At 49.9% G+C, this 13,567-nt stretch overlaps 1 protein-coding gene across 1 annotated transcript in view; it reads right to left on the reverse strand.

The window, feature by feature from the left end:
* DUSP26 (dual specificity phosphatase 26) overlaps positions 1–13,567 on the reverse strand; it is a 120,302-nt gene that overhangs the window by 81,155 nt on the left and 25,580 nt on the right. Inside the window, exon 2 of the mRNA XM_086943774.1 lies at positions 12,447–12,697. Coding sequence (XP_086799900.1) covers positions 12,447–12,622 — 176 coding nt within the window. The 5' untranslated portion in view covers positions 12,623–12,697. The remainder of the gene's footprint in view (positions 1–12,446; positions 12,698–13,567) is intronic.

A 13,567-nucleotide genomic window follows, 5' to 3' on the forward strand; every position in this document is an offset into this window, starting at 1 on the left:
TTATCACTGCTCCATTTTTTTCTGTTTGACTTCTGCTGTAGAGAAAGCCTGGCCACTGGGTTTATGCAGAAATATTACTATTATTGTTGTTGTTATAATGGTAATGATGATGATAATAAAAATACTGGTTTTATTTTAATGTTTTAACTTTTTCCTTTATGCTCAAAAACAGGACTTTATTGAATCAGTATTCACTAGGCATTTTCAATTAGCAGTCATTGGAATGTGTAATATGGTAAAACAAGTAAACTTCGCAAATATTTTTCTTTTACATGGATCAGCTTTGGATATGAATTTACCATCACATGCGATTTACTGGCAAGTCTTTTATGATTAACTTTGAATTGAAGGATAAAGCACTTTATGACATTTGCACTTTATAGGTACATTTGACAGGCTACCTCCTGTGCATGGTATCCCCCCTAGGTACTTATGCTCTGGAGCATCCGAATACATGTGGGTTGTGCTTTTCTAGTTTTATACCCCACTATTTGCATTTTTCAGATATTTACATTTTGTGATTTAAAGAGGCATGTGTTCTTTTTCACCCTTCTATCTCCCTTTCTTTCTCTCTAGCACGAAAACAACTCTGATAAAAGGTATTGGATGAAGCAGATGAAACTCTTACTTGTAGGCTTCATTTTTAGAAGTTTGTATTTAATATAGTCAAGCAATTAAATATAAAATGAAGGCCTTAACTGTTTTTGAACCATGAACGTCAATCATAGTGGGACAACAGATGCTTATCCTTCCTGTGGCCTTATTGCAGGCATGCTGGCAGATGTTAACTGCTATTAATTGTGTTTTCCCCTTGATTATGCCTTTCACATTAAACCCAGAGTTTTCGACGGGCAATTATTAGCTGATAATGTCCGGGGCGCCTGACCAACTCAGTGCTTCCCCTGTGCAAATGCACAATTTTTTTGTTTCTTTTCTCTCCATGGGGAAAATATTTTTCCCTGTGGAGTAACCCCTACCCTTACGCCTCCTTCAAATTTTGGTGTGATCCATTTCCCTGTCGATATTAGGGAAAAAAACAGATTTATGCCAGCACTTGGCTAAGGTACAGGGAAAGTTGAAGAGCTTGTGAACATGGGTATTTACAAACTATGGGGCATATTTACAATGAAATGTCGAAGCGGGAGCTGCACCAAATTTAACAGCACCGCGCTCCGACATTTATGAAATGCAGGGATGCACCGTATCTACAACAATATGTCACACTCCTGTGTTTTCTCTAGCACTGGTGCTAAAATTAGATGCCTAGCGTCAAAGCAAAAACCAACCACTTTTGTTGATGGATTAAACCCAGATCTGTTGACTGGGTGTGAGTGTTTGATTGGTTCAGATGCTCTGTCCATCACCAACCCCTTTTGTACCGCTTTGTTCGACATTAGTTGGCAGGGTATGCTCAGACGTAAGTCCCTTTCTCACTTTGCCACTTGATTCAAGCAAGCCGGGCTGAAGACGGCTGGAATGCCAGAAACTGGTCCTCGGAAGCTTGTTTCCGGTCCAGGGAAGGCATGGCTTGGCAGTTCGGGCTGGACTGTTCCCATGAGGCACAGGGTCAGACTGATTTGCATATGGTCATGTCTGAACTGGGGTGGCAGAGTGGGCTAAAGAACGGTGATGGATTAAACCCAGATCTGTTGACTGGGTGTGAGTGTTTGATTGGTTCAGATGCTCTGTCCATCACCAACCCCTTTTGTACCGCTTAGCGCCAAAGTAGGCACCCTTGCGCCATTGTGCAAGGGTGCCTGCGTTGCAGAGAATGATTATTACAGTGCAGGGAGGCGTCACTTCATGCACATAAACAATCCCTAATGGCTATTTGTTACTTCTATGCAGATTGCAGCACACATAGAAAATTCAAAAACAAGGAGAAATAAAATGATTTCTCCTAATTGCATCATTCTAGTGCCTGGAATTACATGGCATTAGTTTTTGGCGCTGCCTCAGATTCACACCTCCTTGTAAATCTGGGGCAAAGTAAAAAACGTAATGGGTGTTGCAGTGGGACGTCCACAGCAACACTCATTGCACACCCATTTTACGCAAAGACCTGTGTGAAAGGGTACCATATTTACAAAGCGGCGTTAAGCCACAAATAGTGGCTTAACAGCACTTTGTAAATATGGTGCCGGGCAAAGCGCCACTGGAACTTCAAAAAAGTGATATTCCAGTGGTGCAATCCCCTTGTAAATATGCCCCTAACATTTCCAAAAATGTTTGCGCTTTTTGGTTTATGGTTCTCAGTTGTGAGTTAAATATAGACCACTCCAAACAGTTACTTGAACTTCATCAGAATTCAAAGGGACTCTGCACACTGGTGCTCAGAATGTTTGCTAGAGTCAGGACTTTGCTGGGTTCTGTTTGCCTTCTGCGTTTGGCATGAGCCCAGCCTTTGAAACATTTTATTGCTGCGTCCTGAGCCCCAGGAGGAGAGGAACTTAACCCCTTCCATGCTGATGACGGCTGGGAGCCGTCATGGCACACGGTGCTCGTGTGCTAATGACGGCTCCTGGCCGTCATGACCTCCCCCGCGATCGGAATGTGCCGCACAGGCGCAGAATCGCGGCCGCGTCCAAGGGGTTAATGACACGGCAAGGGGATGAGCTTACCATTGACTTCCTGGAAGATATACACACGCTCAGATGCCTTAGGTTTGCATGGAGGTTAGAGTTATCTAGGAAAAAAAAGATTCCTGCAGCCCTACTGGCTATGGTATATACTCGTTAAATGTGTGGACTGGGCACATTTTTTCAACTCAATCTTTTTAAGTTATTGCTGATTTTGCTATGCAAACATTTTCTTTTGTTAAACTTATTTTTTCGAAGATGTTTTGCTGTTGCGTATCAGAATACCATCAACAAAAAAATTGTCAGAAATAAATATCCTGTCTTAAGTTTACTGTTAACAAAAATATCGTCCAACTTGGTGTACAGTTTGTGTTATTAGCTGTGAGAGGGTGTTATATAGGACACACTATTTTTATCAGACATTATTTATTCCACGATATTCTGTTTTTTTTTATTATAAAGACCTTTATTAGCAACAATACCAGCGTCGTTACAAATACAATAGCAAGCATACAGTTCGTGGCTACCGGGACCAAACAAGTCCTCAGGCAAAGATGTTACACAGCCATGATTGCCGGCATCCCGGGGGCCCGGGGGCCCGGCGGCGTCATTTAGTGGACTCAGCTCAGCTGTAGTGATAGTAGCTTCCCCATCAAGGCAGCACTCATCACAGCACGACTTCTGAGTATTCATTAACAACAGCTCGAAGGGAAGGTCTCGTGTGTGCAAGGTCAATAGTAGAACTAAAATGCCCATAAACCTACCCTAACCCCAACTCCCAACTCTACCCACCCACCCCAGTGTGTTCCGTGGAATGCCCAGTCAGTCTGATTCAGAGTAAACCTGCAGTGTAAACGTGTCGTGTACCAACCATGTCCCGTGCTAATTCCCAACCCATGTCATCAATGGCCAAACCCTCTGGTGACCCCCCCTGTTAAGCCCTCCCACGTAGGTGACTACTTGTGTGTCCCAGCGCCCCCCCCCGGCAATCTCCCCACTTTCCTACCCGTAGGGGAACCCCCCGTCCGCCCAGCCCATTATTCCAAAACTTGGTCCTGGAGATCCACCACCTCAGATGTGTCGGAATCACCTTCCTCCCCCTTCCGTAAGTACTCCTTGTAGAGGTCCCAGAAGTTTTTTGGCCTACTTCTGGGTGGCAACAGTTCACTGTACAGCTCAGTTTGGGTACAGCAAAAGCGCAGATCCCTCTTCCACCTAGCCACGGTGGGCAGCGGTCCGCGCATCCAGCAGGACGCAACTACTCTCCTGGCGAGCAACAACGCCATATCAGCTAGTCGGCGAAGTGATGGCGGCAGCGGCTTAGAAAAGCCCAGCAAAGCCAGCGCCGGTGTCCTGGGGAGCGTTTCTTCTAGCATTTGATCAAGTTCCGCAAATACCGCATTCCAGAAGTCTTGCACACCGGGGCAGAGCCACGCCATGTGGAGGAAGTCGGCGACCTGGGTGCGACAGCGCTCACATTCCGCCGTGGGCCGTAGGCCATAGCGGTGCAGTCGCTCTGGGGTATAGTACACCCTTTGGAGGAACTTAAAGTGCACCAGCCTGTGCCTGCCATTGAGTGAGATCTTGCGGGTGCTGGAGCAGCAATATCTCCACATGGCATCATCTATGGGTGATTGCAGATCCTCCTGCCATGCCTCTCTGGCTTTAGACTGCGTTAGTTTCTGGTGTGCGACGCCTAACTTGTTGACCGACGAGAGCAGTTTAGCCGAGGATTTAGTCTTAATAATATAGGACAACTCTGGGATCTCCTCAGGTTCTTCCATAGTCGGGCCCAACTCGTCTCGGTAAGCCGATCGCAGTCTGTGGAACTGAAACTGTTGAAGCAGTGTGGGGCTCGCAGTCCTCAGAGCTAACTGACCCCAAGTTTTAAGTGTGCCCACCTCGAACAGATCCTCCATCCTTTCCAGGCCCAAAGAGCGAAGGGACTCTACAACGCCCTTTTCTCCCAAGGGGCTCAACCACAGTGCCCATTCAATCGGCATCAGGGGTGAATACAATCGATCGCAATCACGGGCGCGCACAAGTGCATGCCATGCATGGTTAGTCGCCTTAAGGGAGTCAAGGCGCCCGACCGACCGATCAAGTGGAAGACTAATCGTTGCTGGCAGAGGGAGTGGTTCCGCGAATAGTCGCTCCAGGAGCAAGTGCGGTGTACGCGCCTCTCCGTGAACCCAGGAGTGCAGGTGAGTAGCCTGTGCTACGCGATAGTATCGTTCCATGTCAGGGGCCCCCAGGCCCCCCATTTCGCAGGGGAGAATGAGTGTCGCCCACCGTATCCTGGGCTGTTTGCCAGCCCATGCCAGCCGAATGAGAACCTGCGTGAGTTGTTTAAAGAAGGCCCTCGAGAGCACTACTGGTAGATTCGTGAATAAGAACAGAAACCGGGGTAGGACAATCATCTTCATTATAGCTATTCTGCCCAATAAGGACAGCGGGAGCCTGCACCAAGCGTCCACATCCTCCACCAGTTTGGCGAAGGCAACGCCGTAGTTATCACGGACAAGAATTTCCGGGTCGGGGTGTAAGTGGATGCCCAGGTATCTCACCGAGTCCGTCGTCCACTTTAGCGGGTACTCCATAGGGAAGGGCTGCGTCACAGGTGTGAGGGGGAATGCGATAGATTTGTCCCAGTTCACACGTAGTCCTGAGAGCGAGCCGAAGCGAACCACCTCTCTGAGGACTGATGTCAGGTTAGCTTCTGGGTCACGGACGTATAGTAAGGTGTCGTCTGCGTACGTAGATATGCCTATCTTATAGCTGGGGAAGCTGATCCCCTCCAAGCTGTGGTATTCCCTGATGGCACAAGCAAGCGGTTCCGCCACCAGCGCATAAAGAAGAGGTGATAGGGGGCAGCCTTGCCGCGTCCCTCTGCCGATATGGATCGGTGCTGACACCCTATCCCCCAGTTTCAGTCTGGCCGACGGTCGGTGATACAGCGCGCCAACCCTTTGCAGAAATGGTTCACCCAGACCTAGCTTCCGAAGCACCCGGACCATGAACGGCCATTCGACAGAGTCGAATGCCTTTTCCATATCCAGGAAAATCGCCAGTGCTCTATTCTCCTGTCGCACATGTTGCATGGTACCCAGGACTGTGCGTATATTGTACGTCAGATTTCTACTCGGCACGAACCCAGACTGCTCAGGTGCCACCAGTTCCGGGACAAGGAGGGCTAGCCGATTGGCCAGTACCTTCGCGTATATTTTAGCATCCACATTCAGCAGACTGAGGGGCCTGTAGGAACTGCACATGTTCAGTGGCTTCCCCGGTTTCGGGATTGTAACAAGCAGTGCCTCCCGCATCGTGGGGGGCATTTCCCCATCCTCACAAATCTCATCAAAGAGAGTGATCAAATGAGGAAGTAAGATCCCAGCATAGGCTTTATAGAAGCCCACCGTGAGCCCGTCAGAACCCGGAGCGCTGCCCGCCCTCATGCCCGCCAAGGCTTCCAGTATTTCGTCCCCATGAAAGGGGGCCATAAGGAACTCTCTGTCGGTATTCCGCAAAAATGGCATAGCTATATGCCCAAGGTAGTCGTCTATAGCGTCCTCTACGCCCAGGGACCTGGATTGGTAGAGGTCCGCATAATATCGGCGGAAAGTCGTCAGGACTTGCTCCTCATCCGTGACCACGCCTCCCTCGGGGGTGGTCAGTTCTTCTACAACTAGCGGTTTGCGCGAGTTCCGCACCATGCGGGCCAGTAGTGCGCCTGGCCTGTCCCCTTCACCGTAGGCGCATGCCGTTGCATATTTCCCCATGAAGAGGACCTCCCTATCCGCCAGGTCCTGGTATTCTGTTAACAGAGGAGCGAACCTTGAGTCAGCATCTGGGCCAGGGTCTCTGAGCAGTTTATCCTCCAAGTCCGCCAGTTTGGCCTCCATCGCAGTCAACTCCCTTCTAATAGAGCGCAGTGTACTGGAGTGTTTGGACATAGCCATGCCTCTGGTGAAGACCTTAAACGACTCCCAGGCCGTAGAGAAGTGATCTACCGAGCCCAGATTCGCAGCAAAGAACCCCTCAATATCCTCCGCCAGTTCACCCCGGAACACCTCGTCAAGCAGGGCAAAGGGGGGGAACCTCCAGGTAAATGCTGGGATACCTTTCCTGGTAGTGGTGATATGTAACATCACAGGAGAGTGGTCAGAGAGGGTGCGTGGCAGCACCTCACATTTGCCGATACTCCGCTGGACCGAAGACGACGCCAACCAGTAGTCTATACGTGTGTGGACATTATGGAAGGCCGAGTAGTGGGTGAAGCCACCAAGTGAGGGGTGCCTCTCCCTCCAGACATCGACCAAGTCTAGTTTGAGCATTTCGGTTTTCATATAGGCAGCTGAGGCCACCGGCCTTCGGGCTGGTCCTGAGGAGCGGTCTTTCTCGGGGTCAAAGATAAAGTTAAAATCACCTCCCCACAACAACCCTGGGTGAGTGTGCTTCCTACATAGTGCAGACAGGGCTGCATAAAAGTCAGTGTTGACATAGGTAGGGCCGTAAACATTAACAAGCATGAGATCAAGCCCTTTGCCGACACATCTGGCCAGGACATACCGCCCCTCAGTGTCTCTCTCCACCGGGAACAGTTTCAGTTGTGAGGACGGGTTAACCCAGGTCAGTACCCCTCTAGAGTGTGTTGTAAAGCCAGATGCCACTATGTGTCCCGCCAACCCTCGTGTCTGTAACATCCTGCTATGAATGGGTAGATGAGTTTCCTGCAATAGGGCTATGTCCACCTTATGGCGATGTAGGTAACTAATAACCTTCCTCAGTTTGCGGTGATCATTTAGGCCCCGAACATTCCACGTCATCAGTTTGAGAGTGTGCGGGGCATGTGTGCGATCTGTCAGGGCGGCATCCGACATTGCAAATTCAACTGTTCAATCATTAGACCACGGGCAGCATGGGTAGTCTTCCCCACCATAAGGGCAGCCACCAAGGGCATCCGATAAGCAGCAACACACAGCGTTACACATTGCGTCCCCCCGAACCATGTACACTCCTTGTCATGAGCGTTCCCACAACTATGAACACACATAAACCCTCCCCGAACACCACCCACATACGTCCCACACAACAGACCAAACAGGTGAACCAGAGAACAGCCACCCACCCACCCACAGCCGACCATCCCCAACCCGGTCAGACAGGACTCATCACCACCCGCCATCCCTCCCTACTCAACAATGATTTCTACTGAACCCCAGGTAGCCCCCGAAGGAGCTAAAAGCCAAAAGCGCAGGGGCAGAGGAGTCTAGCCAGCCAACGACTCAGCAGTGAGACCAGAGCTAGTAACCTCACGCGTGCTCCCGTCCCGCCCCCCGCCCAGTGGCTTTGAGCCCTGCCAGCTCCAGTCTTCGCAGTTTGTTAAGTCCAGACCCTTATGTGTGGCGGGCTACCCCGCAGCCGACCCCCCGCCAATCAGGCAGCCCCCCACCCAGACCACAGCGCAGATAAACCATCCCGGTAAGAACCAGGTAGATCTCACCCCAAAGTCACATCTCTACAGAGCCGCAGTGACTGCGTGCCATTCCAGCTCCTCACTGCGCCTCCAGTTCAGAAGCGACGCTCTCGAGTCCGGCTACTCCTGTTCATCCAAGCGGGATGTGGCCTCCAAGTCCTCTCGTTGGCTCCTCTGGCTATTGCGGATGTCCTTCTCCCATTCCTTTAAGGATTTCTTAAGTTCAGCGGGGTCGGTGAAGAAGTGGGAGTGCCCCTGTCTGTTGATGCGAAGCCTCGCAGGATACAGCATGGCGTAGTCGAGGCCTAGGTCTTTCAGCTGCTTCTTGTAGGGGGCAAATCGCTTTCTTTCCTCCTGTACTCTCGCCGTGAAGTCTGGGAATAGTGAGATGTTCATGCCCTCGTACTGTAGCTTCCCCTTCTCTCTGGCCAGTCGCAACGCCAAGTCCCTGTCCCGGTAATTTAATAGTTTCGCTATAATTGGTCGCGGGGGGAGGCCCGGTTGTGGTTTCGGCCCCAGCGTGCGATGAGCCCTCTCAATAATGAACATGGGGGAGAAGACATCTTCCCCCAGCAGGGTCTGAAGGAGCTTCTCCACAAACAGCTCAATTTTACCGGTGCTTGTGGATTCCGCCACTCCCGTAATGCGTAGATTGGAGCGCCTCGAGCGTGCCTCCAAATCCTCCGTCTTATCTTGTATCACCTGAAGCAGTCGGCCAAACTGTCTGCGGTCCTTATCCCACTCCGTTTGGGCCTCTTCCGCCTCCGTAAGTCGTCTCTCCGCCATGTCCAGCCTCTCCGCGTGCTTGTCCACCCTCTCGGACATGCGGTCCATCCGGTACGTCAACGCATCGATTTTGGTGCTGATCTGCGCCATGCTGCCTTGCAGGCCTCTTTCCATGCTTCCCAGCATGTCCCGGATCTCCGTGCACAGAGAGTTCTCGGATGTCGCCGGGCGTGGAGGGGTGGTTTGTGTTGTCCCCTCGGCCCCCTTCGTCTTCCTCTGGTCGAAAGAGAGCTTGGGCTGCGATCTGTCCCCCTTCCCCATGGTATTCCTAGTAGACATATAGCCGTCCGGCCAGAGGTGTGAGGTCCACCACACGTGATTAGTGACCAGGCTCTGCGGTGGGCAAGGCGTCAGGGGATCCCCACGGCCAGGGTGGTATTCAGCGGGACCGGCGCCCAAGATGGCGGCCGCGCGTACCGGAATGCAGATGTCAGTCGCCTCGTGGGCCTCACCCACATGCAGTGCCCCTCGCGGGCTGCTCCTCTAGCGGGTGGCCGAGCTGCTCCGGTTCTTGGGAGTGAGCCCTCACCGTCCCTCCAATGGCCCGTTACCACGCGGTGTTAGCGAGCTGTGCGTCTCGCCTTCGGGGATGCTCGGCTCTTCAGGGTCTTTCCCACCGCCAACGTGCGCTCCGCACTCCGTGTGCCCCTCCACACCGTGGATACCGGGTCGGGCCGGTCCTCTTTGTTGCTTCCAGCACCGTCCAAGTGCGCGCCGACCAACAAGTTGTCTTTACAGGCGGCCGGGACCGCCTCGATCACACACGCCGCACGTACTGCGACGTAACCCGGGCAGCTCTGCAACGTAGGTCGGGGATCGCGGCCTGGGCTGCCTCTGCTCCGTCTGCTCCGGCGCCAAGTCTCACCGCACCCGTTCTCCGCCGGACAAAGGGGTCGCCGTCCTGTCGGGGCTTTGGGCTGAGGTCCGCCACTGTTTTGGACGCCGGCAGGGTAGTTGAGGATGAGTATGCAGGAGTTTGGCGGGTTATCGGCGAGGAGCTCCGCGCTCGCGCGTCTTACATGGACGCCGGCTAGCTCCGCCCCCCTCCACGATATTCTGTTAGCATAACATTTTAACAGTGTTGTTTTAATAAACCTATTGACAACAAAAAAAACGACCAGAAGTAAAACCGCAGACAGCCTTTTTTGAGTTTGAGGTTCTGACATTTAACTTTTATAACATGTGCGATGAGCGTGCACTGTCCCTGACCTTTCTAGTACATAAGGGTGCTTGTATCTGCCCTCATTCATCACACGAGTAACACAATTGTTTTTCCTCTTGATCATTACCATTAGGGTGTGCCATGTGAACCTTTAGTTTCACATGTACAGTTTTGAATAGACTCCATTTTGAAGCCATAGCTGTACCATATCTCTGGATTTCATTACCCAGTTAAGAAATGGCAATTCATTGGCTCCAGTGGCGAGCCTCTCAGAGTTGCAAACCCCAGCAGAGAAAAAAGGGATGGCGAATAGCTCTTTTCAAGATAAGCACCCCTAAAGTTTGAAAATCTTGTGGTGCTTATCCTGACCCTGTACTGTTTCGACCCACTTGAAAATACTACTAAAGACTGTGGGGCATATTATCAAGGGGGTTTATCTCCGCTTTTTTGGCTTTAAAAGCCAAGAAAGCGGAGATAAAGTTATCTCCCTATTACCTAGCTGTCGCTAACACCAGTTAGCGACAGCTAGTAGGAGATAGCGACCATCTTGGGCCTCGCTTTGCATGTCAGTGATATTTATCACTAATGACATGCAAAGTGGGCGTGCCAAGATGTTAGCGACTGGAAACAGTTGCTAACATCTCTATCGCCTATTACCAACTTTTGGAGATATTCGCGCTAAGCGCGAATATCTCCATAAGCTAACACCTGCCCCTGAGCAGTTCTCAGCCATGTTATCCAATGGCAGGTGGATAACATGGCTAAGAGCATTAGCTCGGTAATGCATGAATATTGCTGACTTTTCAGCGATATTCATGCATTTGCGCCGATTTTTATCGCTTAGGAGATATACCTTGATAATAGCTAGGTTCCTAAGCGATAAAAATCGCCGCAGCTCGGCGATAAAAAAATCGCCGCTAAACCAACATAGCGATAATTATCGCTAGTTGTTGGTAATATGCCCCTGTGAGACCAGCAGAAACCGATGTCATCCTGAACTCTCTCCTGATAGACACCAACTATTGATTGATTGGACACTGAGATTATGATGTAACTTGCCTTGAAAACCCTAACACATCGTGCTAGGCTAGCTTGGGACTTGGATTTTTGTTTCTGTAGTATGGTGTTGGGACGAAGACATTTGTGAACTACTTTTGCTGGAAATGAGCTCCAGAGTTCTAGCCCCTGTGAGTTGTGCAAGAGTCAAAGCCACTAAAGGAATGGCAGAAAGATGTCCTACTTAATGAGAGCTGTTTGCAAGCACTGTAATGTATGTGGTGAGACCCAAGGGTGACTGAGAACACCATAAATATTTCCACAAAGGATAACATTTACTGTGGAGCTCAATCTTACTAGAAAATAATGCGCCTAGTTTACTTAATCCTATAAATTCTTTGGGTATCATATCACAGCCCTATAAAGTGCTGTGTGTACCGTATTTCTGCCTATTTCAATCAACTGTTAATTATGTTGTATTCATCTTTATCGTTATACTACTTAGCATACATTCAATTTATTGTGTATTATTTATTGTGTAATGTTGCACATTGCGCTCTAACCACTCCAACCTCATAGAATAAGTCGGACAGTTGAATTTAACTAAACCTGGACAGTTAACTGCCTCAAGGGAAAAATGTGGTTATGCAATTGAGGGCTTTTTTACAAGCCCATTGCGCTGCCGGTGCGTCACTTTTTTTTACGCACGGGCGGCTCGATGGGCTTGCCCATATTTACAAGGTCCCGTCAAGTCGCCCTGCATTTCTTTTCATGGCCTTGTAAATATGGGCCCCAGTCACGAATAACTCTCCGTGAAAGGGGCGTTGCATGGCTGTTGCAGTGGGTGTTCCCGCGCAACATCCATGAAACTTGATGCATTCCCAGATTTACAATATTTTGTAAAACTGGGAATGCGTCAGAATCCTACGCCTCCCCAGGTCAGGCGTAGGAATGGCGCAATGAGGAGAAATGCTTTTCTTTCAACTCGTTTTTTCCTCTTTCTATGCATTCTGCATTCTGCAGCAAGCATAGAAAGAGGAAAGTGCCATTAATGTCTGTTTATGTGAATCCCCACAGTGCAGGCACCCTTTGCAAAATGATGCCAGGGTGCCTGCGCTGGTGCATGGCAGCCAATTGTGGACCGGTGCAGGGGAAAGCACAGGGATGCATCATATTGTTGTTAATATGACGCATCTCTGTGCTTTGAAAATGATACAGCACAGCGCAGCTAAGTGGCTTGCGGCGCTGCACTGTGTCATTTTCTTGTAGATGAAGCCCTCGTGTGATTGGTGGTCTTGGGAAATGTGTGGCAAATAACAGTACCCACTTAGGATACTTGACCTGACAGTATGAAGGTATCACAAACTATTTTTCCAGGTAACAGCCAGAAGCTCATCCACCCGCACTTTCGTAATCTTACAGTATTACCATGGTACTGGATACATACTGGTCTCCAAGGTACAGGCTAGGCCAGACCTCGTCGACGTGGTTGCTGGCTGTCTTGCCTGTGTAAAGAAGCCTTTCCAGCTCGAAAACGCTGAGGGCAGGTGGGCTTGAGTTTTCTCTGGACCTTCTGCTTGGAGACTTGGAGCTGCTCCGGGAGAACCTGGATATGAATGCCATGGGTTCCAGATAAGAAGGCACATTACAGTGCAGTACGGGTGCTAGATCTGTTAGAGTTGACAGAGCTGATGTTTCCTATGGATAGAATGTATCAATGATCATGTCAGTCAATGAAATGAATCTTTATCAAGAGGAATTTCAAATGCAATCCACTAATACACCCAGCTATCAACCCAAAACCTGTCAATCAGTTAATAACTCCATCCACTTACCCATATATCCATCATGTGACCATCTTTCCCTATTTCCGCTACACTTATTAGTTTATCTGCCCAATCATCAAATCAGTTATCTTTCTGACTTTCAGCTTACCATCCATCAGTGGCGGCTCTTCAGCTATGGTAGAGGAGCGTCGCGCCCCCCCCCCTTCCAGCAGCCCAAAGAAAAAAACAACAAAAATAAACCATGGTTTATTATCATTTTATTTTGTGTCCCAGAGTCTTGGGGGAAGGGCCGGGGGGATAACAGGCACCCACGGGAGTGGCATGCACTGTAATCTGTGCACATGACCCCCATTCCCTGGCTGAGCACCGAACCACGGCACTTAGACCAATCACAGCACTGCATTGCAGCTTTGTGATTGGCTCAGGGAAGCCTGGGTGCTTCCTGCTTCCGGCTGGAGCAGAGCGAGGACAGGAGGGATGACAAAAGAGATGGGGCAGCAAGTAGGTAAGTTTCATTTTTTTTTCTAACCCTCTGCCCCCCCCTGCATTACTTCCCCCAATCTCTGCCAGCCGCCACTGCCATCCATCCATGCATCTGTCCATCCAGGTACTGACCTAGACATGCATCTATCGACCTATCAATCTATATATCCATGTATTCACCTGTCCATCTGTCTGTCTGTCCATCCATCCCACCTATACGCCTGTTCTTGGACTGCTGCTAGATGTGATTTACAAAACAGTTATAACTAGCACACATTTGATTTGTGCTGGCACAAAT

The sequence above is a fragment of the Lissotriton vulgaris genome, chromosome 11, assembly GCF_964263255.1.
Source record: "Lissotriton vulgaris chromosome 11, aLisVul1.2, whole genome shotgun sequence".
NCBI lineage: Eukaryota > Metazoa > Chordata > Amphibia > Caudata > Salamandridae > Lissotriton > Lissotriton vulgaris.